This window comes from Sesamum indicum, linkage group LG4 (genome assembly GCF_026168435.1).
Source record: "Sesamum indicum cultivar Baizhima isolate 11 linkage group LG4, ASM2616843v1, whole genome shotgun sequence".
Taxonomy (NCBI): Eukaryota; Viridiplantae; Streptophyta; class Magnoliopsida; order Lamiales; family Pedaliaceae; genus Sesamum; species Sesamum indicum.
The window spans coordinates 13,298,384-13,323,229 of NC_142660.1; the positions used below are offsets into that span (position 1 = coordinate 13,298,384).

At 33.0% G+C, this 24,846-nt stretch overlaps 5 protein-coding genes and 1 pseudogene across 6 annotated transcripts; 1 reads left to right on the forward strand and 5 right to left on the reverse strand.

Moving 5' to 3' along the window:
• Positions 1-302: 302 nt before the first annotated feature.
• Positions 303-1,515, reverse strand: LOC105160715 (carboxylesterase 20-like). The gene has a single exon (XM_011078195.2). The coding sequence runs from the start codon at positions 1,360-1,362 to the stop codon at positions 370-372; it is 993 nt and encodes a 330-aa protein (XP_011076497.2). The 5' UTR covers positions 1,363-1,515; the 3' UTR covers positions 303-369.
• Positions 1,516-2,229: 714 nt separating this feature from the next.
• On the reverse strand, positions 2,230-3,394 carry LOC105160539 (carboxylesterase 1 pseudogene; annotated as a pseudogene).
• A 1,540-nt stretch (positions 3,395-4,934) lies between these two features.
• LOC105160716 (PTI1-like tyrosine-protein kinase At3g15890) lies at positions 4,935-7,126 on the reverse strand. 2 transcript variants are annotated; one of them, XM_020693460.2, is made up of 4 exons: positions 6,925-7,126; positions 6,644-6,788; positions 6,247-6,509; positions 4,935-5,720 (listed from the first exon to the last, which is right to left on the reverse strand). In XM_020693460.2, exons 1-4 carry the CDS (start codon positions 6,978-6,980, stop codon positions 5,072-5,074), a joined length of 1,113 nt encoding a protein of 370 aa, XP_020549119.1. In that variant the 5' UTR covers positions 6,981-7,126; the 3' UTR covers positions 4,935-5,071. The 2 variants fall into 2 exon arrangements, with proteins under 2 accessions (XP_020549119.1, XP_020549120.1); XM_020693461.2 differs by having other exon boundaries at positions 6,658-6,788; positions 6,925-7,084.
• A 2,601-nt stretch (positions 7,127-9,727) lies between these two features.
• LOC148788480 (uncharacterized) lies at positions 9,728-10,938 on the forward strand. The gene has a single exon (XM_088879465.1). The coding sequence runs from the start codon at positions 9,798-9,800 to the stop codon at positions 10,725-10,727; it is 930 nt and encodes a 309-aa protein (XP_088735591.1). The 5' UTR covers positions 9,728-9,797; the 3' UTR covers positions 10,728-10,938.
• Positions 10,939-20,217: 9,279 nt separating this feature from the next.
• On the reverse strand, positions 20,218-22,942 carry LOC105160718 (uncharacterized). The gene is made up of 3 exons (XM_088879445.1): positions 22,309-22,942; positions 20,885-21,243; positions 20,218-20,797 (listed from the first exon to the last, which is right to left on the reverse strand). The coding sequence occupies exons 2-3, from the start codon at positions 20,993-20,995 to the stop codon at positions 20,297-20,299; spliced, it is 612 nt and encodes a 203-aa protein (XP_088735571.1). The 5' UTR covers positions 20,996-21,243; positions 22,309-22,942; the 3' UTR covers positions 20,218-20,296.
• A 143-nt stretch (positions 22,943-23,085) lies between these two features.
• LOC105160719 (transcription factor bHLH118) lies at positions 23,086-24,574 on the reverse strand. The gene is made up of 3 exons (XM_011078199.3): positions 24,114-24,574; positions 23,423-23,779; positions 23,086-23,332 (listed from the first exon to the last, which is right to left on the reverse strand). Exons 1-3 carry the CDS (start codon positions 24,408-24,410, stop codon positions 23,246-23,248), a joined length of 741 nt encoding a protein of 246 aa, XP_011076501.1. The 5' UTR covers positions 24,411-24,574; the 3' UTR covers positions 23,086-23,245.
• Positions 24,575-24,846: the final 272 nt, after the last annotated feature.

The following is a 24,846-nucleotide window of genomic DNA, read 5'->3' on the forward strand; positions in this document are numbered from 1 at the left end:
CAAATTTTGATAATTTTGTTCTTAATCTACGAAATTTTTAAAAATACATAACAAAATTGTCAAAATAAATTTTGAACTAAAATTGTAATTTTTTTCCCCAAGAATCAATATTATGATTTTATACTAATATTGACATGTTTTTCTTAATCCAATTATATATAAGGTTTGAACAAAAAGTTTATCCCTTTGAATGGATGAAATTAGAAATTCTTTTATATAAATTGAATATAAAAAAATATTAAATCGTGACATAGATCATTCGTTAGTCGAATATAAAATTTAATATTTTATATGTACAAAAAGAAATCAAAAGCATCAAAATATATTAAAATAATCCAACAGTTAATTCGTGAAATAATAGAAAAAGGCTTACGAAGAAAGTACAAAATTCTTCACAACACCATAGAGGATTTTAGCTTTGGAGTCATCACCAAACTCAACTCCATGAAACCCTCCGTCACTGAACTCACCAATCACATTCACCCCCTTCTCTTTTAACATTTTGACAAGTCCCATTTGTCGATCCACCAGTGGGTCCCCGTCACATCCCGTCACCAACACTCTCCACCCTTGATCCCTCACCTTGTCCAAAGCATGTGATCTAACAGCAGTCATTGGATTAGAGTACTCGTGATCACGGTCGACGCCAATCGGCAATCCTAGATCCCACAGTATATCCGCCACGGACGTCGGAAACGCCTTGTTGTTGGCCAACCTGATTTCTGATCGAGTCCTCTCCACCCCACCAAAAAACGGGTGATGCAATATCAACCCTTGGATCTTTAGATGCATCAATCGTTCAACGCACGCCACCGCACGCAAACCCACATGGTACACTATATTCCCCCCGGCGCTACTGCCCATGAGAAAACACTTCGAATAATCAGCATACCTGGTCAACCACTCCTCATCGGTTGTTCTGACCCAATGCAGCGCTTCCATGCAGTCGTCGTAGGCGGCAGGCAGACGGTGCTCCGGCGCCCGACGGTACTCCACCGACACAATCACCGCCGGAATCTCACTCGTAATTTCAAAGCAAAGCTTGTGGAAGTACGTTGTGGCTGCAGTGCATGTAACAAAGCCTCCACCATGGTAGTAAATTACAATGGGCAGTTTGTCCGTCGTAGCGTCGGTGGATTCCGACTGCCGGGGTAGATAAAGTCGCGCCCACGTGTTGTTTTCTTGGTTGATGGGAATGTCCTTGCTCAGGACTGGAAGGAGACTCGCCGGATCGGAGGAAGCGGGGCAAGTTGGAAGAAATTCCCCTACACGAGTGACGGAGCCGTCGGGGTTTTGGATGAATCCGATAGAGAGATAGGGATCAATGTTGGGGTCTTCTTTGGGCACTACAGTTGAAGACATTGTGTGTTAATTGAAGAAAATTCAGAAGCTTGATGGTAGTAATTTTGCTGGTTTAAGAAAACTAAGCATATATAAAAGTGTTTGTGATTGTATCATTGGTCTATCCGGATCAGTCTGCTTCAATATTTGCGTTTCATTTGCTTTAAGGTTTATGAGGGTTAGGTGAGATCCATCTTTGCCAATTGATTCTTTTTCTCAGTAAATCCAAATCATGATGTACTAATTCTTGCATTCATTATCTCATGGTCAGTACTTAGAAAAACGATTGTAGATCCATAGTACGTATTTGGAAAAATATATAATTTTAATCCTGTAATTTATCGGAGTGATTTTTTTGTCCAGCATGGCATGATTTTTCGCAATTTAATCCTGTAATTTTAAAATTTATCAGTTGACATTTTTGGTCTTACATGAATGGATTTACAGATTAATTTTGCAATTAATTGAATCATGTGCAAATCACATGCAATTTTTCAGTGAATTAAGATTATCGGACTAAATTACAAAAATTAATTTATACAGAACTAAAAATACCATTCCCCCTAGATTACATGACTAAAATTGTAATTTTTCCTACTGCGTTTATGTTATGTTATTATATGTAAACTGAACTTATATATGAAATTGAAAATTTCGTATCCGGACCTGATTTGACCAAACCAATTCAATCACAAAATAAGTATGACACACTTGCTTTTTGATTGATCATTTTCTCTAAACTGTACACTAATCATATTGCAAGTGTATTGCACTTGCAATATAATTGGTTCAAGTTTGATCAAATCGGATCTTGGCAAAAATCCCACAAATTGATTCATGATCATGATCATGATCAACCCCATTTGGCGTATTTCAATACAAGATCAATTCGATTAGTAATCTGAAAACTTTCACTAAATAAAAGTAATTATTATTGATCAGACAGCTTTGGGACTTAATATACTGTCCATCGTACACTCCTGAATAGAATCTCTCAAGTATCAAGTAGGATAGGGAAATATGAAGTTTGCAATTGCATCATAGAGTGGGCCGGCCATGGACGGGTCAAATACTTCCATTGCATGATAGCCATCGCCGAAAAACCTCTGTGTCTCCAGCCCCTTGGCTTCAAACATCTTGGCACACTCCAAACCCGCATCCACCAACGGGTCACCAAAGCAACCCGTGACCATAACCCGCCACCCCAACCTCCTCATCTCATCCAGATTCTTCGACCCGCCATTCGCCATCGGATTGCTGTACTCGTGATCATGATCAACCCCCGTAGGCAGGCTAAGATCGAACATCTGATTGATGGCGTATAACGGCAACAATGGATCGTTAGCCAACTTCTCCTCCGACCCGGTCCGTTTTGTTCCACTGAAATACGGGTGGTGAAGTATCATCCCTCGAACTCTCAGCGGCTCGAGCTCGCCGGCCATGGCTGCGAAACGCAAACCACCATGGTATGCTAAGTTGGCACCGGCGCTGGTTCCCGCTAGAAAGCAATTATTTAAGTCAGCGTACTCTGTTATCCACTCATCCTCGGCGCTCTTGATCCAGTAAAACCCATCCACCGCGTCTTCATACGCCGCCGGCAGGCGGTGCTCCGGCGCCAAGCGGTAGTCCAATGAAATAACCACTGCACCGAGCTTTTCCACCAACCCTTTACAGAAAATGTCGTAGATACTTGAGTCCGCGTTGCAGAAGACAAATCCCCCGCCGTGGTAGTACAAAATCAGCGGCAGCTTGACTGTAGACGGTGGCGGAGTAGCCATATTAGGAATGTACAACCGGAGCCAAGTTTTTTTGGTCGGGTGAAGAACCACGTCTTTGCTGAGCACCGAAGAGGTGCTATTGGGATCCGAATTCGCGGGGTTTCGGGCCTCCGGTTCACGTTTCACAGTACCGTCGAGATTCACTGTGATGTTGAGGAAAGGGTTGTCGAAAACTGGCCGCACGATGTTCTTGGCCGCCATTCTTGACTGGTGGCTGCTCGATGAAGATCACTATGGTGAAGATTGAAAAGTGGGGTGAGGCATATGTTGATGAGTTATAGGATTATGGGCAATGTGGGTGGCTCATTTTACATCAATAAATTGATGCCACGTGGACAAACCTAAAAGCAGATAAGGGAAGAGAAAACATGGGCAAGAGAGAGAGAATCTAATGATGCTTGCTTCCACGCACACTACACACACCTTGGTATAATACTTTCAGAAATATGACAAAAAACATATATAAATAAAAATAAATATACGTAATAAGATAACATGAAGCTAACATTTGAAAGAAAATTCTAATTCAAATTAAATAGGTCCCATCAAAATCATCAATTAAACGTAAATTAATTATATAATACATATAATATGTTTATCGTATAATTAATATCATCACATTAAAAAAAAAATAAAAAATACTTTTCATAAATTGCTTTCCTTTTTCTTAGCTTAGATTTTGAATGAATTCAAGTAATTTGGCTCAAAAAGTCGTAAAATCATATCTTTTTTGTCCATAAAAATACAAATTTATTGGCTGATGGAAAATCCTCTCAAAGGCACTTTTGCCAAAGCTGAAAAGTAAAGCTGTCGTTCGCGAGCAATTAATCCCATCTCCAGAAAAATGTTTCAGAAATCGAAAGGGACTTTTACCAATATATTTGTAGCGAGCAAATAAATATTAAAAAATAAAGAAAAACATATATATGAAACGAAAAATTAATGCATCTTACAATTAATATCACTAATAATATTAAATAAATTACAATAACTTACATAAAATGAGAAAAATTACTTATATAAATTAAATGAAATAAATATTTATATGTCCGATAAAACTCAAACCATGCGTCAAACTTATTAGTGAAACTTCAACTTAAACCTTAACCACTAAGTAAGTAAAGGCATCGATCAATGGTGAATCACAACCTACATTTGTCGTGTAACTGCAAGAGATGAATGTAAGAATTTGCACCATATGTATAATTAAACTCATAGGCGGCTAGAGGCTTACTTTTGTAGCTAACATGGAAAATTTGTAGTCTTAATTTTTGCTTCCCCCTTATCAAACAACAACTAATTAACTAATTAATAAAAATGATTTTGCAGGCTTTTCAGATCATTAATAAATTATTAATTTTTACAACCATATTATATTTTTCTACAACAGAACAGTTGAAAGAATAATAGTTAGGTGATTAGAGACGGCCATAAGACTTGCGACACAAAGAGCCATTTGCTAAATTTCAAGAAAACCTAGCATTAATAATTGACTACAAAAATAAAATACTAGAATAATTTGAGTCTTCTTTGAGAAATTCACAGTACTGCAAAACAAAGTGTGTGTGTATATATATATATATATATATATTTGCCATAAAAATCAAATAATCATATCAATATTATATTGTGTATTAAATAACATAAATTTTGTTTTGCCACATTTTTTCATAAGTTTAATATGATAACTCTTATATAGAAATTATCACTAATAATAATTAATGATAAAATCATTGTCATAAGCCGTTAATAATATATATAATGACAATTGAAGGGAAAAAAAAATTAAGTATGACATTTGGCAAAAAGGATATAGACATATAATGTGAATTTGAATTGGTACAAACAAGAAGGATGCAATTTCTTTAGCAATGTACATTTCAATAACTCGTTCAAATTCAATAATTTGCAGACCTACTACCCAATTTCAACCTCAACAACTTCAAATCAATCTAAATCTTTTCCCCACCTGATCTTGTCACATATTTCTCCATCCCAAAAACCTCATAATCCGTCTCATAATCTTCCTCGTCTTCTTCGTCCTCGTCTTCATCATATCCATCAATCATATAATTATTTTTCACTATTCCAAGCTCCTTCTTCCGGCTCCCTACTCCACCCTTGAGCCACCCCACCACCTCCAACATGCTTGGCCTATTCTCTGGGTTCCCATCCGTGCATTTCATGGCGATCATGATCACTTTTTTCAGCTCATCGCGATCAAAATCTCCCTTCAATCTAGGGTCTGCAATGTGGTCAAAGGCACCCTTTTGAACATACGGTGTTGCCCATTGCACGATATCGCGCTTGACCCCTCCAGCCAGCTTTTCCAGGGGTTTCCGGGCGCTGATTATCTCGAGAAGCAGTATTCCAAAGCTGTAGACGTCGCAACTTTCTGAGACTTTCCCCCACATGGCGTATTCGGGGGCTAAGTAACCTAGGGTTCCTTTAACTCTTGTTGTCAAATGAGTAACCCCTTCAGGTATCAGTTTGGCGAATCCAAAATCAGCCACTTTTGCCTGGAACTCGGAGTCTAGCAGCACATTGCTGGCCTTTATGTCTCTGTGTATTATGTGAGGGTTTGCTTCATGATGCAAGTAGCTTCAAGTACATTGAAATCAAGAGAGAAATTAGAAACCAAAACAATTTCTATATCTATTTTAGTTTCTCTTACTATGATAATTTATTATTACAGAATGCAATATTGACGCATCCATCAATAGTTTATAAATTTTCCTAGAAGCAACATATATGATTATAATAATATTTCAATAATTTGAGTAATGTATTATTATAACAAACAACGATAAAATAAATTATAATAAACTCATATAAAGTAAAATAAATTAATACCATACATTCGAAAAGACTTGAAACTATGTTTTCAAACTTATTCTTGGAATCTCAGTTTCAGTTACCAGACTGATATGACATCGTTGGTTATCGGCCCATGTAAAGTATCAACCGGCCTTTTGAAAAAAGAAAAAGACTTTAGGGTTTTCTGTGATACGCTTTGATTATACCATTATCCAAGAAAGTAAGAATTATGAATGTAATGAAATCTAACTAGAGGTGGTGAGCAATTTAATTCAAAGAAAGTGTAATTAATTAAGCGAAAATGACTTACGCTAATCCCTCAGCTGATCCAATAGCAATTTTCATCCTCCGAGACCAATCCAACAGGCAATCAGCGGCAAGTTGTCCATGTAAATGAGTGATTAAGCTATGATTAGGCATATAATCATACACTATTAATCTTTCATCTCCGCCAGCGTAAAATCCCCTCAAACCTAGTAAATTCTTATGCCTAACCCTGCCAAGTATCTCCACCTCTACAGCAAATTCCATCTCTGCTTTGGCAGTCATCGCCTTCAACCTCTTCACAGCAATCTGTAACATCCGATCGAAAACCCTATTGACATTTTATTTTTGTTTTTATTTTGTCCTTCAAGATATATTTAAGTTCATTTAAGAATGACCATATAAATTCAAGAAAGATAAAGAGATCAAAATAACAAAATTGCCTCGACGCCTTTACTTGTTCGACCCCAATATACGCTTCCAAATCCACCTTCTCCGATTTTGTTATTGTTGTGGAAGTTGTTTGTTGCATGTACAAGCTCTTTGAGGGTGTATATCTCCCATGGATAGTCTCTATTCTTGGTTGAACTAATTAGGGTTCATCAAAAATAAAGAAAAACAAATTCGTTAAGACATCGAAATAAATGAATCAGTATATAGCACAAATTAAGATTGACTCGAGCCAATCAATGAATATACAAGAAAAGAGAACATATGTATGTACCTGGTCTTAGGTTGTTTTTCAGAGAAGCAAACAAGACATTTCAAGAAATTTTTCATTTTCTTACCGCTTTGTGCTGAGCTTGAAGCTCAGCCAAGAATAAGGAAGGGTTTTGGTGGTTGGGATAAGGGGAGAGGAAGCAAGAAGATGTCAAATATTTCGTGTATATCAATGCCAAAGGAATGGAGTTCCATGGCGAAGGACAAAAATCAGCCTTGGAAGTCAAGTACCATATGTATATTATTAATTTTATTTTGTTTATTTACTTGCATACCTGACAATTTTGTTTATTGATTTATAGGAAGAAATGCTATTCTAGTTCCATAAAATAAAAGACAGAATCTGTTTTGGTACCACAATTATGACATGTGTCAATTTTAATCCCATAAAATTCATAATCATATACTTTTAATCCCAAAAAGTCACATACGTTGTGGTTTTAGGATTAAAAAGGCGTTGCAATTTTGAAACTAAAAAAAGTCCAAAACAACATATTTTGGAACTAAAAAGACATGTTTTTGAGTTTTACGTGACTAAAAGCATCACCTGCCATAATTATAGTATAAAAAAAAATTGCCCTTATTTTATGGGACAAAAAAATATTTTGCCCATGATCTACATATGGACCGGAGAATATTGTTATTCAAATTAAGATCGTCCAAATTAAACTAATTACATAATAAGTATAATTTATGTGATTAGTTATTTTCACTTAACTGTACATACAACAATCTTACCATGTGCTAATTGTGTCATGATTGCTATGAGATTAGTTCGAGTTTGTTCATTAGGCAAAAATGCATTTTAGTTTTGCAGTTTGAGGGTGGTATTTTTGGTTTCACACAAATTGATTTTTTAAAATTTAGTTTTGTAATTTAAAAATTTTGGAAATTTTTAGTCTTTTTTTGTCAGTTTGGTTGAAAAATTGCATATGACTTGGATATGACCTAAAATCAATTTGTAATTTTAGTCATATAAATCAATTTATGAAAAATAAAAAATGCGACAACCCCTAATTAAGTTATAGGACTAATATTGCAATTTAATTGAATTATATGTAAGTCATACAATTTTTCAACCAAATTGGCTAGAAACTAAAATTGCCAAATCTTTTAAATTAAAGTTAAAAATTGTAAAAATAAAAAAATGCCATCCTCTAAGTTATAGGAATACAATTGAAGTTTTCCCTGCTGATCATGAATACTTTTTTTTTTCGTCAATTAATTTAATTTATTAATATTTATGCATAATGTAATTTGCAGTTAATGCTTTCTTATGTTAATTACAACGGCACGGTGATGGATGATGTATAAACATAATTAATTAATAATTGGAAAAAGGCTTGGTCCTTATTCAAGCTCTTTTATGTGTGTTTGTTTTATACATTTATCAATTGTGATTATTTTGCAGTTGTCTATTATCGAAATATTAGTCTTAAACAAAGGCAAGTATATTCATTTGTTTTTACGGTCAAGACAAAAAGACAATTGGATTTAATTTATGGACGTTTAATGTGGTTGGAAGCATTTGTCCAAAACATGAACGTAATTGGCTGTAGCAGGTGTATAACCTCTTTGGATCTTTGCTTCAAGTTGACAGCACAAATGTCCAAAATCAACATGTCACATATAAGTTGAACTGATATTCTTACCAAAATCCTCGTTTCAAGGGGTATAATTTTCAAGCTGGAATAGGTTATCTGTTTGTTGCTTGAGTTCTATTTTAATTTTCTTTTGTGGTGAAATAATGAAAAATGTTAATTATATTATGTCCTCGATGTAAGAGAAATATTAGGCAGATTGCAATTTTTAGTGTCAGTGTCAACATTTTTCAGTCTTTTGCTTTACCTAAAATTAAAATAGTTTCAAAATTGAATTTTAAAATAAAATAATTATCACATAGTGCATAATTTTTGAAACTTTGATGCCCTCACTTAAGAAAAAAACGTACTTTAAGTTTGTTGTTAATTTTTCAGCAAAAGAGAAAATTACAATTTTACTCCAATAATTTATAGAGTGTTGGCAATTTTAGTCCTCTAACTTAAATTAATTGATATTTTGATCCTGCATAAATTGATCTTTTTAAACGATATATTGACAAGTTAAATTGTGCGAGCCATTCTCCTCAATATTTTTTTAAAATAATAATTATATAATTATATTATTATCTCAATAAATTAAAAAAATTCCGCCCTCATTTGACGGGACTAAAAAAATATTTTTTCCATAAATTTTAACTAATTGCAATTGAAATGAATCATTCAAGAGTATATATAGAAAAGAAAATAAAATATAAAGGGCCCAAGAGCATGCCCTTAATCTCCGCCTTGTGCGGGTCTTTAGGGGATATTCTAATGAATCTGATACATTTTTTTTTTATAAGAAGTCTTATGCTGTAATTTTTTTTTTTTTTCGATAAAGGTAATTTTTATTAAGTAAAAAAAATACAATAATAAAATACAATTTTTATGCTGGAACTTTAGTAGGTGTATACGTGTGTTAGATATAAAAAGAAAAAAACTCTGCCTTGTGGACCAACAATAAACCAACTTCCCTCCTATGTGACCCTTTCAAAGAAAGCATCTACAGTACATACTCTAATAATATAATTAATTTTATCAGTATTGTTTTCTTGTAATCAACTTATATTTTCGGATTATTCTATGAAACAACCAACAAGGCCTGCACTCGTGACATCCGGAATTTGTACTAATATCAACGGACCACAATGCTGCAATTGGCATTTAGTGTTATGTCTTATAGTGCAGGTAGTTGATACCTTCAATTCACCATGACTATAAGAAATTATTCCTTTTGTGTCCGAATCGTTTGATAAAGCAAAGACTGAGCATCCACAATTGATCAAAATTATGCTCGATGAAGCAAACTACATCCGCGAGCGATGATGGCGTGCGAGTCAGAAGGAAAACATCGTCGAGGGGACACCACAAGTTCGTTGGCGTCCGCCAGAGGCCGTCAGGACGGTGGGTGGCGGAGATCAAAGACTCCTTACAGAAAGTGAGGCTTTGGCTGGGGACTTTTGACACGGCAGAAGATGCTGCACGAGCGTATGATAACGCTGCCCGTCAACTTAGAGGGGCAAATGCTCGGACCAACTTTGATTTGCCTCAATCCGGACCAAGTCTGGCCGAACTTGAGAATGCTGAGCCATTTTCTTTTGATGCAATGTGTAGGACGGAGGAGCCCGAGGGGCTCGTAGGCGCCCTCAAGGCCAAGCTATTTAACAAGAAGGGCACACAGCCTTTCAGTGCGCAATTTAGTTTTACAGGAAGCATGCTTCTCAACAATATAGCGAAAAATAATCAATTATCTCCTGCAACTTCTACAAAGAACCATGTAATGAATCCTGTCCAAATTTACAATCAGAATATTGATCAATTACAAATCCAGGATCGATCCGATCGTAATGGTGAAAAGATCGATGCGGCCATGAGTCAGACGGTTAATCCTGTCGGATCCACATCAAGCTTGGTGAGTCCGGGTGAACCCCAATTGACGTGGCCAGTGCAGGTGAACCATGTCCTGGAGGACGCCTGTGCTTCAAGAACTTGTACCTGGCCACCCCTGGATTTGGCGTACCAATATAACCCCCTTAGTGAAGTGTTGGAACTGAGCAAGAAAACAGGGAATAACGTACAAGTCAATGCAGCGGCCAACTCTTGGGTTTCCCTTCCTTGTTTAGACAGCCAATATGGTTACAATGAAAGTAACAATTGGGTTAGCAGTGGTAATATTGCCTGGGACTCTGAGCTTCACTGTGTTGTACCTTCTGTGCTCGGGCAATAAATTGCCCAAAAAACAAAAATAGCCTTGTAGATTTTTACAATTTTATTGTTACATATCGTAGAGATTTTTTCATTGTACCCCGTGAAACATATAGGAAAGAAAATAAACAGAGGGTGCAAAAATTTTCAATTTTTATTCTCGGTAAGGGTGATTATATTGTTAAAATTGTGATTGAAACCTATTACAAGTGAAAGAATTTAGATGAAACGTACTTCTTTCTTCATGTAAAGTATGTTAAGATATTAATATTTAACGATTTTCCTCTCTAACACTTTAAACTTTTAGATAAAGTGATCGTTTAATAGAGCGTTATAGGTACGTGACGTGAAATTCGACATTTAGTATATGTAAATATATTATGCGCATAGCATAGTTAGGAGTTTTATTTTTATCATTAATTGTTTTATATTCAATCTGTTTATACATTTTCGAAAATTGATTAATTTCTAGATGGCCCTAATTAGTTCAATATTACTTTATCCAATTCTAGTTGTTGCTGTTAGTGTCCAACGTTAAATAAAGTCTTACCATGGTTTCTCCGAATTCAATTTTTGTTTGTTTTCGGATAAAAGATTTCCAAGTTCCCACCAAAAGTGCTTCAAAATTAAGACAAATTTTGATCCAAATGTAATAAGATATCGGTAGACAATAAAGCAATTGTAATGAGCGATGATTACTAATCTGTTTTAGCATTTCGATATGATATTTGTATCCCACTAGTCGTTTTCTGCTATAGCGACAAGGGGAAATGCAAGAAAAGTTTTCATTTGTATCAACTAGTAACCGATTTTCTTAAGGGATAATTATATTTATACCTCCAGATTTATGGTCTATTTACATAAATTATTTCTATCTTTTGTATAATTATAAAAACTACCCATGACAGTAAAAAAATAAAGGTAGTTTGTGTAATCATTTTTAGAGGTGTGTGTAGTTTTTCAAAAAAGTAAGAAGTGTTTGTGTAAGTGTTAATGATATTTTGATGGGTATATGTGTAATTATTTAAAAGATAGAGATAATTTATGTAAATAGGCCATAAATTAAGCAATGTAAATGTAATTATTCCTTTTCTTAAAACTCCTTCAGTCTCTCTCCAGTAATACGTGTGTTTCTCTCTCATACGGAAATCGTTTTTCCTTTCCATTCTCCGTACTTTCTTGTGTTCTTTTTAATCTAGACTCAAATTAAGAACAAAGAAATTCAAATACACTAATCTCATAGTGTTGATTCGGATTTTTTTCTACAGATCTTGTTCTATCTAGTAATGGGATTTGATCTTACTTACACTGTGTGGCGTGTGAAAAAATAATATGGAGAAGTAAGTAAGACAGAATTATAGAGTAGTGGATTGATTCAAAAAAATTGTAACTGTGAGATGATAAAAAAAATGTTAGAATTACTATCATGACAATTTTTTTTTTTTTTTTTTATCAAAGACATAAATGAAAGAATAAATTTAAGTATCCGAAAATTGGTATAGCATTTTTTTTTATAATTTTTATAATAATATAGATACCGACAAGAATTTCTATTGCATGGTAAAGACAAAATGGCAACTTTGGAAGTCAAGAACCTTAGCACAATATAGTACAACTAAAGTAACTGTAAAATACCTATTCCACAAGACCAAGATTTCAGGCTGTATCTAATCTATTCTTTGTCAAATTCTTTCTGGAGTTTTGGCCCCTAGACATCATCGTTCAATCAAGAGGATTATACACGACCTTTTGTCTAATGTTGCACATTAGTCATTTATACTTGCTATATATATATATGTATGTATTAAATCAAATTGTGTCAAATAAATATATGTTGGAGTATGAACTGAAATCTATTCCGACATTACTTCAGATTCATCGACTACAAATTCAAGTATTAATAATTTCTTTCATAATTATAAATTCATATGTATGGTATTATGCCATGAATTTTTATCTATTAAAAACAGTTCTATTTTGTGCAGTCTAATATGACTTTTCATCACTTCTGAAAAATAATGGTTTTAAGCCTATGAATTATGATCGTTGTGAATAACTCTGTCAAAATTATTAGAACTTACAAGTCCGAACAAGAGTTGAGTAGAGGGCAAACTTAAAGCTAAGTTTGTAAACTTTGGGCTATCGTTCATTTAAATTGAAGTTCATGGGCTCGACATTATCACTAGACTATTACTTTCTTGTCATTTTTCCTTGCTTATTGACATTTATAATTCTTCATAGATGGTTTTTTTTTTTTTTTTTTTGAGAGGCATAGATGGTTTTTTTGCAATACTAGTTATGCTAAATAAACTAATAATTTAAAATTTTAAACAAAAACACAAGTTTCAAACACAAAAGTTTGTATAATGTAATCAGTATCATCATGTTATAAAATTGTGACTCAAATCCTTAAATCATCATATAAATGGATAAGATGGGAAAAATTGCAAATTTAGTCCTTTAAGTATAGAAAGTGATAATTTTAATTTTGTCAAAATTAATTTGAGTAATTTATTTCTGTGATTAAAGAAAATGAACAATTTGAGGATGATTTTGATTAAAAATTTATAAATTAATCGAAAATATCAAAATTAAAGTGTCACGTGCACGATACATGAACTTTTCCATAGAGGAAGTAATATTTCATACCTAGGATTATCTACTTTCTCTAAGATGGAACTATGAGCAATTCAAGTGGGATGCAAAACTTTATGGTAATATCATAAACTGAAGTACTGACATCACCATTTACGATCTAAGATGTCATGAAGTGATCGAATGCTGCCATCAACTTAGTTTCTATGCATAACACTTGATCCGGGTCGAATTCCGCGATCTCGGGAAATGATCTCCACGTAGATAACAGACTCTGCCAAGACCAGATTTTGGGTTCTCTAAAAATAAAACAAGAACAGTGAGCTCGTCGGGTACGTCCCCAAAAATGACCCTCCGACGCTCAAGTTAGGTTGATCGAGAGAAAAGTGTGCGATCACAAAGTTCGATCTCAACTAATGTGTAACAGTTACCTTTAATGACGGCGTTTCGGGTCTATATATAGGGCGGCAGAGTTTGCTAGCCACGTGCCCCCATCCTGCTGGCCAGCGTCCACGATCGGACGGCCACAATTGTCCGGGTCTTCAAAGGCAGATGGATCCGGGTCGGGTCTTATTCGACCCGACCGATGGAAAAGGCGCGGATCCTCGCTTAAATGGCGGAAATGCCCTTAACGAAGGGCTTTTTTGGTATTTCTCTAGCGTCCTTCATTAATCACACATCAACACTGAATTACGCAATACTTCCTTTGTCCGAAATTTATGACTTCTATTTATCTTGGAGTGTTTCATATATAAGGTTTCATTTCTTAGAATGAAAAAATTTTCCCCGAAGAATAGTACATATTAATTGCATGATACTACCAACTTTCAGACATTATGGGAGCTGTATATTGAGATGGGGATCATATATATAAATTTGAATAACTTGGAGAAACATAATGAAGCTAGCATATATCATCGAGCTTTTACATTGCCACAGTTTTAGATGATCGTCGATGATGATCGATACAACATATTTGATAATTGACAAAACCTTCATAGCGTAAATGGAACCATATATGCAATTAGCTAGTCATGAAATTATCTTTTTAACTTTTTTTTTTTTTTGTAACGAAGGATCAAAGTTGGTTTCCTAGGAACTCCAACCTGTTGATGATATATATATATTACTTTGTTGATTTACAAAAATAATTTAGACCCGTTTGGTTGTGTTTTCATTTTCATTTTCAGTTTCCAACTTTTGGAAATGGGTGGAAATATTTTATTGGTTTTTGTGCGAAAACTGAGAATATGTTTGGTTTAGTTGTTTCCAAATGTAGGTATATAGGTGTGTGAATGTTGAAAATAGGTTTATATACTTTTGATGTGACAGAAATTAGTTATGAGGGTTGACCTAATTGATTGAATGTTTGTCTCCTTTTTATATTATTTTATTTTAATTCTATTTATATTATTTTAAATTCTGAATATTATTTCATCAATTTGAACAAAAAAATAAAGAGTAAATTAATTATCATGAATAATAAACTAAATAATTATAAAATAAATTAAAATAATTTAATAGTCATGAAAGAATAGACCATTTTCATCGGTGCAAAAAAATTCCAAAATGAAGATGAGAAACAAAAGAATCAATTGAACAAAAAATAAATCAACAATTGTAACAATATTTTATTAGATATTTAAATCATAGGAGTGATTAACTGTGAAACGAAAAAAATTGAAAGGGATGTAATTACAATATGACAAACTTTAGAGAATTTTGTAACTACTCCCGATGGAAATTTAAAGCAAAATGCACATATACCGAATAGAGAATGCAACAAGCAACACATTACTCCTAAAAGTTAGGACACAAATCATAATGCTATTATAAACATTGATAGGAGGTTTGAAGTATACAACAGTTTCTAAGAAGAGAATATTGTTCTTGAAACCAAACCATGATTCAACAATGCTCCATCATTGAGAATCATTAACATAATGACATATATAGAGTATGCCATATAGACAAATATTTATCAAAATGCATTCTTTAGAATTCTAAATACATTAAAAAAAAAAGATTGGTTGCGAAAAGAAAATTTATAATAATAAAAAAATAAATTAAGCAAAAATTTAGAATACAAAAATAGATAGAAATGTATAAGTAAACAGTAACTATTATTTTATTTTTTAAACCAAATTAACAAAATATATAAAAAAATAGAATGCATGTAAAAGTAGAAGATGTATATTATTATAATAAAATATATTTTTTATAAATAGAAAAAAGACGTGAATGGGATTAAGTAGAAGATGTAAAAGTAGAAGATGTATATTATTATAATAAAATATATTTTTATAATAATAGAAAAAAGACGTGAATGGGATTAAATATATTTTTTATAAGTAGAAGATTCATGTAAAAGACAAACAAATTTTATTATTAGACAGTAAGTAAGAATAAAGATTATAACATAACTTGGCTTTGCTATATTATTAATTTAACAATTAATTCAAATGTTTGAGAATATATATATATATTGCATGTGAATGGGAGAGGAGAATAGCAATTATGAAGACTATTACGTGCAAAATTGAAGGGTCTTTCATAAATAATGCATCAATGACTTACATAAAAATCAATCTTCAAATTAAAAAAAACTTTACAATCATTTTCCTTTACTAGGGGTTCCTCCGATGGCGCCGCATTGGACGAGCTTGCACCATCGTCTTTTGGTGCATTTGGGACGTTTAAGTCTGTGCCATTTTCGTCGTCCGAGCTCAACGACGTATCCATGCAAATAGGATAAAAAATGACGGTAGCCGGTTCGTCATGTTGGGGGGGCTGCCATATTTGGAATCTCCGGGAGAAGATCAGCATCGTCATCTTCTTCTTCCTCGTCGGATACCGGAATGTCGAGGTTCTCATCCTCATCGAAGAGCTCGCACAACTCTTCCCACTTTGGCTCGTACGCATTCTGGTAGCATCGAGCCATTCGATTCTCCTATTCATTAGCATACAGAAAATTATTTTAATTTTTATTGTTAAAAAAAAAAATTGCAATATCAAAACATAACGAAACATACCCGGGCAATGGCATCCGACACTTGGTCGTCCGCCGTTAGTCTCCTTTCATCGTGATTCCATGTAACGCCCGGGTGATTTCCCACCCATTGGAACGTATAAAAGCGATTTCGTAGTTGGTCGACCCTTGTACACGCCCAAATGTAACTTATTCGCGTGCGGAAATCCTTATTCACATCGAATAGGGCGGAATGGATGGCTTGCATGTTGTGGTGGTTTGGGTGCCATATACCGAGCCTTTTGCAGTAGATAAGAGATTGGACGAATACGTCCTCCATCTCACTTGTCCACCATTCATGATAAAAAACGACGAACTGAAATATATAACCGGTTAAAATCATGTTTATGATTTTATGAATAAGAAGAAAAAATTTGCTCACACGTTTTGTGAAATAGGAGAAAGCACAAAGCACAAAGCAGAAAGCAGTAGATAAAGTTTGATGTGAAGATATTATAGCTGAAGAAAGTAGATTGAAATGGTGCACGGTTTGATTATATAGGCAAAGTTATAAATTGGAAGGTTGCATGGGAATTACACTAAAAAATAGGGACATACTAGTAAAATTTAATGCAAAATGCATCATTAGAAAAACAACTTTGCTGCAAATTTCTTGGACAACTCATTGCTTCCTTCCACATGCAATTGACATTTGATTTGATGTGTATTTAATTTATATAAAATTATAATTTTTGTAATAATGAATATCATTTTTACATTTATATATTTTAATACAAACAACATTTGCCTTATTAGTTATTTACATTTATATAAAATTAAAATTTTTGTAGTAATAAATATCATTTGTACATTTATATATTTTAATACAAACAACATTTGCTTTATTTTTTATATTTTTGCACCGTATTGATTATATATAAAAAGTGATGTATATTTAATAAAAATTGATGCAAAATACTTCATTAATGAGTTAACCACTTTGCTGCAAATTTCTTGGAGAACTCATTGCTTCCTTCCACAAGCAATTGATATTTGATTTGATGTGTATTTAATTTATATAAAATTACAATTTTTGTAATAATGAATATCATTTTTACATTTATATATTTTAATACAAACAACATTTGCGTTATTAGTTATTTACATTTATATAAAATTAATATTTTTGTAATAATGAATATCATTTGTACATTTATATATTTTAATACAAACAACATTTGCCTTATTTTTCATATTTTTGCACCGTATTGATTATATACAAAAAGTGATGTATATTTAATAAAAATTGATGCAAAATACTTCATTAATAAGTTAACCACTTTGCTGCAAATTTCTTGGAGAACTCATTGCTTCCTTCCACATACAATTGATATTTGATTTGATGTGTATTTAATTTATATAAAATTATAATTTTTGTAATAATGAATATCATTTTTACATTTATATATTTTAATACAAACAACATTTGCCTTATTAGTTATTTACATTAATATAAAATTATATTTTTTGTAATAATGAATATCATTTTTATATTTATATATTTTAATACAAACACCATTTGCCTTATTAGTTATTTACATTTATATAAAATTAAAATTTTTATAATAATGAATATCATTTTTACATTTATATATTTTAATACAAATAATATTTGCCTTATTTTTCATATTTTTGCACCATATTGATTATATATAAAAAGTGATGAGTTAACCAATTTGCTGCAAATTTCTTGGACAACTCATTGTTTCCTTCCACAAGCAAAGTCATTTGACATTTGATTTGATGTCTATTAAAATTAATATTTTATAATAATGCAACTCATTTTTGGATTAAATATATTTTAATACAAACAATACCGTATTTTTATATTTTTATACCGTATTAATTTTTATATTAAATTAAATATCATAATTTAAATCGGGTCAAATTCAATAAAAAAATTTCGATGCATATTAAAAATATCAAACTAAAATATCGATCATGTATTCCTTAATTAATTTTAGCGAATTTTTTCATTTTGATATCGGTATATCGATAGTATAATAAAACAACATTTTAGTTAAAGTTACACAATATTTTCATTATTGTAGAACACATAACATTATTATTTATTTATTATATATATATAGATAGATAGATAGATATAGATGGAGACATATATATAACTGTAAATCCAACACACAAAATACTAGAAATATATTTTGTTAATAAAACTACTTTAATTTGGTCAATTTTAAGCCATTGCAAATACAATAATTCAATCAATATTGTCGTTACCGGTCCCTCGATCATTCCACAAATGGTCGTCCATTGCATTGTGGAATGTTGCTATAAGTGTTCCGTCAATTGCACCGACATAATCCTAATAATAAATAATTTGAAATGTTATGAGAAGGAAAATGCAGTATATATTACCTTAAAATAATTTCGGTGCAAAATAAATCATTTCGGTGAAAAACGAATGCAGTATATATTACCTTAAAATAATTTCGGTGAAAAATGAATGCAGTATATATTACCTTAAAATATGAAAAGAAGTGTGTATTGTTAAGGATTCTGGGATGAATATGATTGAAATTTGGCGGACAAATTAGTTCTGGTGCAAGAAGATTCAGAGTTCGCGAAACCCTTTTCATGTGCCTGGAGATGGTCTCCAAAGAGTGCTGGAACCGCTCGTAGCTCGTTCTCTGGCGCTCGCTTAAACCAACGGTTTGTAAGAAAATAGCGACTGATTCTATGACAGAGACACGCGTCCGTTGCGAGTCTATTAAAACACCTCTCCCTTTTAGGAACAAGCATAAATTCTGGAATGTTTCTTTGTTCATACATAACATATTGTAGATTGGATCGGGGTGTGCGGACAGAAGCTCGCTCAGCCAGTCAGAGCCTTGCAGAATTGAATTATGTTGTGGTTGTTTCGTTTTCAAAATTGAAGTGCTTAACAATTCATGGATTAACCTGAGGTTGTTTTCCTCATCCGAGGACATATCAGAAGAACTATTAGAACGACTGTTGCCGCTTGATTCATCCATCTATCTATTTCTGCTCAAATTGCTTGGTGATATATTTGTAATCTAATGCAAATATGCATTAGACACAAGCGAGAGTACTCTTTTATACTTGACCAATTGTGTATCAACCCCCATTATTTGACAAGAAAGGGGGTTGGTGACAAAATGACAAGAAAGAGGTTTGGTGACAAAATGACAGCAAAGAGGGTTGGTGACAAAATTTGAAAGGACGGGGGTTTGGTGAAATTTTTGTAATTACATCTATTGTAAGAAAATGAAGTGAGTAAAGTGAATAATTAATTGAATTGTTTTTAATATAATAATTGTAATGCAAAATTGTCATTCTCATTAAATTATAAGCAAATGAGGTGTGTAAAATGAATAAAAAATTGAATTTTTGTTTATATATAGGATTTCTGGTCAAAATTGTCAAGACTTACTACTTCATTATTCTAGATTGTTTTAGTAATAATATTTTTAAAAATTACTTGGATAATTTTAATTGGAAAGATTTTAAAATCATTCTACTCTAATTTTACATTGTAGTTTATCGGATAGTAATAATATATTTTCATTTTCTTATGTAAAATTATTTTTAAAAAAATTAAATTCAAACACTTCTATTCAATTATAGTCAAATTTTGAAAAGTAGATGAGTAAAAGGCTTCTAACTAATCTGATGTATGAGCAGGGATAAAGAACATGAATTTGAATTTTTTATAAATACAAAATGCTGGAAAAGAAATGATGGTAATTTTTTTTTTAGCCAGCTAAATATATTTAATATTAATTTTAGTTCAATAATTATACTTATTTTTTTTTAAATCTTGCAGCTGACAAAATTAATGACGTCAGTAAAATAATGAATTACCATGAACAACATACATGTAATATTTAAAATGATGTAAAGAAAAACAACTACAACTAACATCATGCAAATATATAAAAAAATTATCTTCAAATTCATGCAGCCCCTATAAAAATAAAAAAAATTGTTCACTTTCTCAATGTTTCTACCCAAGCACGCTTGTCCTCATCACTCATCAGAAGAAACATTTGACGCCTCACCTTCAACACAAACTGATCTTGCGCTGCAAAGAATAAATCCCACGGTAGTCCCTCCATTTTAGACAGCGCAGCCATGCAGTCTTCAATATTATCGTTGGAAATATTTGCCAGCTTCCGAGTTTTGGCTTCACTGCAAGCGGTTATGGCATCAATGCATTTATCAATTCGCTTCAACCGATCACTTTGCCCCCCTTTTCGCCGCACGCCTCTTGTTGCTGTTGGAATTTTCTCGGGCCCGGATGAGAGTGGATTACCAGTATCCATTGCAGGATAGCTTACATCAACTTCATCATTGTCATTGTTGGAGACAGGAGGCATGGCAGAGGAACGGGCATTGTTGCCGGTGGCCACAGAAGATGAGAACATCTCAGTACATAAATTGAAATGAGGAAGACCCTTCTTTTTCAAGCCAGACTCTCTCGGATTAACCTGCATAATCAATCACACTTAATTGACGTATGTCAAGAAATGATGAATATATGTATCAAAATAACAGGAGAAATGTAATACAATTACCGCGATCCATTCAGCCCAACGATCCTCAGAGGCAGTCACGGTGCATGTTGTTGGGTCCCAACCAAAACCAGTCCGTTTGTACACCAAATCGTAAAACTTATGCCAAAGCATTCGAAGCCTGTTAGCCTTACCTTTAAGCTGCGCAACTGTGTATTGTGTTTTATTACGTTGGGACAATTCAATCCCGATCTCACTCCAAATTTGCTCATAAATGTTGATGAGAGAAGGTGTCTTTTCTTGTAATGCTCATACATTAATTCAATGAGTAGAGACACCTGTGGCATATCCCACCAAGCATCGTCAGCCCGTGACTTTGGCTCCGAAGACGTATTACATGCCTCCTTCGCCTTTCGACTCATCTATCATGTTAAAGTCACAACGTATGTTAAAATATCTAAAGTATTAATCATAACTCATAACTTCAGATTTGTAAGTATAAACAATATCTGAGAACTATTTGTAATTTACCCTAATTATTCATTATTATAAATATTTTTAATTATTTTATTTATTATTGGTAGTAAGTACACGATCTAATTATTATTGTTATTATTTCATTAGCATATAACATATCTTTAATTTGTTTATCCTTAATGAGTTAATTTTGATGTTTACTATTTGTTGAGACGAGAATGATTCTATAAAACTGTGGAATTGTTATTCAAACACATCAAGTTAAGAGACAAATGATAATCGTGACATTAGGTTGAGCTACAATTTTTTTTAGAACAATTACACCGTTGTTTTTAAAAATTCAATCTGATTACACATAAACTTCATATAATTTGAGAATATATATTACGCCTAGTCTGGCGCGACAATTACATGATTGATTATCAAATAATTGATTATGAAAGAACTGATTCAGAACAATTGATTTTAGCAAAAGTGATGAAGGTATTTGGATTCAAATTTTATATTGATTATAAAACTGTAAATTATAAGCTAAATTCCAAAACTAACATCCTTCTTATGTCAAGAATTCCACCAAGTATTGAATTAAAACATAAAGTTAGTGAAGTATTAAAAATCAATGAAGTGAATGATTTTCATGAAAATAAAGTTATAGTTAAGATGAGCTTCATTAAGTGATGAGCAGGTCGAAAATGTCTATTTCAGAGAACAATTAAACTGTTATCTAAATGTGATTTTGGTATAACTTAATTCAAAAAATAATCACGACAAAAGGGGCGAAATGGTATAACAAATTGCATTTATTTACAAAAAAAAATAAAAATTACAAGTCCGCTTAATCGCAGGGCCAAACAGGCACCAATCTGCTACATCAAGTTTGGGCTTCAGCTTCTTCACTACTTGCAGTGAAGAAGAATTCCTATCAACTTCTTCACTACTTCAGAGTCATATTTGTGTTTCCTACACTGAAGAAAATAAGAGAAACAGACGGACCTCGGTACAGAGCTCACCTTAGTTCGAGTGCCGCGCTTTCTCTTCCCGCAAATGACTTCGTTGTTCGAACCACACAACTCGACGGTCGTAAAAAAAGGATGGATCAGTGGGTGAGTTTCAGGGGAAGAGGAAAGAGGAGGAGAGCTGGTTTTGTTTGAGAATTCCATTGAAAGGAATGGTTGAGAGAGAAAAACAATTTTAATTGATGGAAAAGAAGCAAATAGTGGCTGACAAGAAAAGACAACTATGACAAGCCTATTTGACCTATTAAATTTGAAATTGAGAATTGAATTGGGAATGCATTCTCACTAAAAAATGCACAAAACAAACAAATTCCCACATTTTCAAACAGTGAAAAGTGGGAAAAATCCCATTGAAAACACAACCAAACCAGCCCTTAGCTTCTTGATGAAACACAAACTCACATTAGAAAAAAAAAATAATTGTTGGTTACAATTTTAATAACTATGAACTAAAAACAGTAATAGATAATTTTTATTCACCACGGTTAAACAAAAACATAGATTCTTTAACAAGAAAAAGTTATTTTCCATGGTAAAAATAAAAAGTCATGGAAAATATTTTAGCCACCTTTTAGACACTATGACAAACCACCATTAAATGACTATGATTAATGACTATTTATTTTTAATCATGGTAATTAGCTATGATTAAATGTTGCATTTTTTGTAGTGTCAACACATCAAGGGAAAGACCTTCTAGCATCAATGTCAATAAGTAATGAACAAGCAGTTAAATAAACTTGAATTTTTGGGATTTGAATAAACGGGGAGTTAAATGTAAATATTGTGTTGATCAACTTATTCGAAATGTTTACTACCACATAGGCAAGATAGTTCACATCATACCGACTTGTACTTAATGATGTTTCCTTGGACAATTACAAAGTTCGCATCAAACCATCCAGTGCTTACTAGAACACAAGTTAATTAATCACTGTTTCACATCTATCAAAGTGTGGATCATACGAGTCAGCTTACTTTGCAGCTTCTGAAGATCGATACCAGGATAATCAACAACCTACCAGAAACAATACAACGTAACTTATTAAATTAACGAATCCATGCAACTAAATTAATCAATTCACACAATGAATTAATCTAACTATACCTCGGATTGGATTACATAACATAACCTCCCGTCAAAATTTGTCCAGTTACAGCAGACGACGACAAGCCCTTGTTCAAGCATCATTTGCAGGATTCTTGATAGTGGAAGAATAAGCCCCTCTGCCAAGACATCACCACTGATCTGAACTTCAACTCCCACTGAACATGTCTGAACTGTTACAACAATGTTAGGCAAAATCTTGCTAGAGCTTCCAGCCTTTTCAGATTGTACTAATTCATGATTTCCGAGTGATTGTTTTATCCTATCCCTTTTACGTCCCAGTCCCCTGACATTATTCTGCAGATACCTTATATACTTTGCAGCCTCATGAATTTGATCCGACGTCGAGCGCTTGCCCTTGAAAATTAAATCATAGGAATATAAGAATTAATGCAAGAACTTCTATAACTTCACCATGTTAAGGATAATACTAGGAAAGGAGTGAATTAAACCTTAACTTAGTAAGATTATACTGGTACAAAATAACGTTACATCATCAGAAAACCCTAGAAATTATATGTAAGAAGAAAATGAGGAAACCTAAGAAAGAATGCAAGAATTGACATCAATTCGACCTAATTAATTGAAAGGGTAAATTAAAACTAAATTAACTATATGTACACAAAATAACTAATGTTTAAAAAAAAAACCCTCATAATTAAGAAATTAAACAGTTTTCCTTCTTTATCACCTTGAGATAATCAGGAGGAAGGACTGAACGAAGAGAAGCATAAAGGGTGGACATCTCTTGCCTCCTTTGCCTCTCGATTTCCCTGTGCGTTATTTTCTTCTGCAGATCCTGATCTCCAACCCTACCTTCAAATTCTTTCGGCAATTTGTCTAAATTACTTACATGATCTCCCAAATAAAAATCATTCCCTGAGCCGACATCCCAAATCGTGGATCCTGGATAAGTGATGGAGAACTTGGTGTTTCCAATGGAAAATTCGTCATCTTGTTGTAATTGCAAAAAGAAAGACGATTCCATTTTCCGACCAAATTCCTTACTTTTGATAAACTAATTAGTTCAATATGTTGAATATCATTAGCAAGAGGAATAAATGAATTAGTGTTGGTGTTATTTGAGATCTTGAGTGGGTATTTAATTAAATGGAGAAGGATTCTTGAAATCTCTTGATATAATTAAGAAAGTGATCCAGTATTTATGATATGGCCCTGTTGATTTGGCGACTGGGCTCGTGTGTTTAAAGAAATGGGGTTCCCGACAGGATTTCAAACTTTGGTGGACCAGCTTCTTTACCAATAGTTTAGATTAGGATATAAAACTTGTAATGATTTCAGACAGCCTGGCCCGGATCCTTCACTGAGGCAGCAGGTTTTCACACGGCTGGTCGGAGTAATGATTGATCCTAATTACTGTATTGATCTCGGAATTTAACCACTCTTAGCAAATTTCACTATAA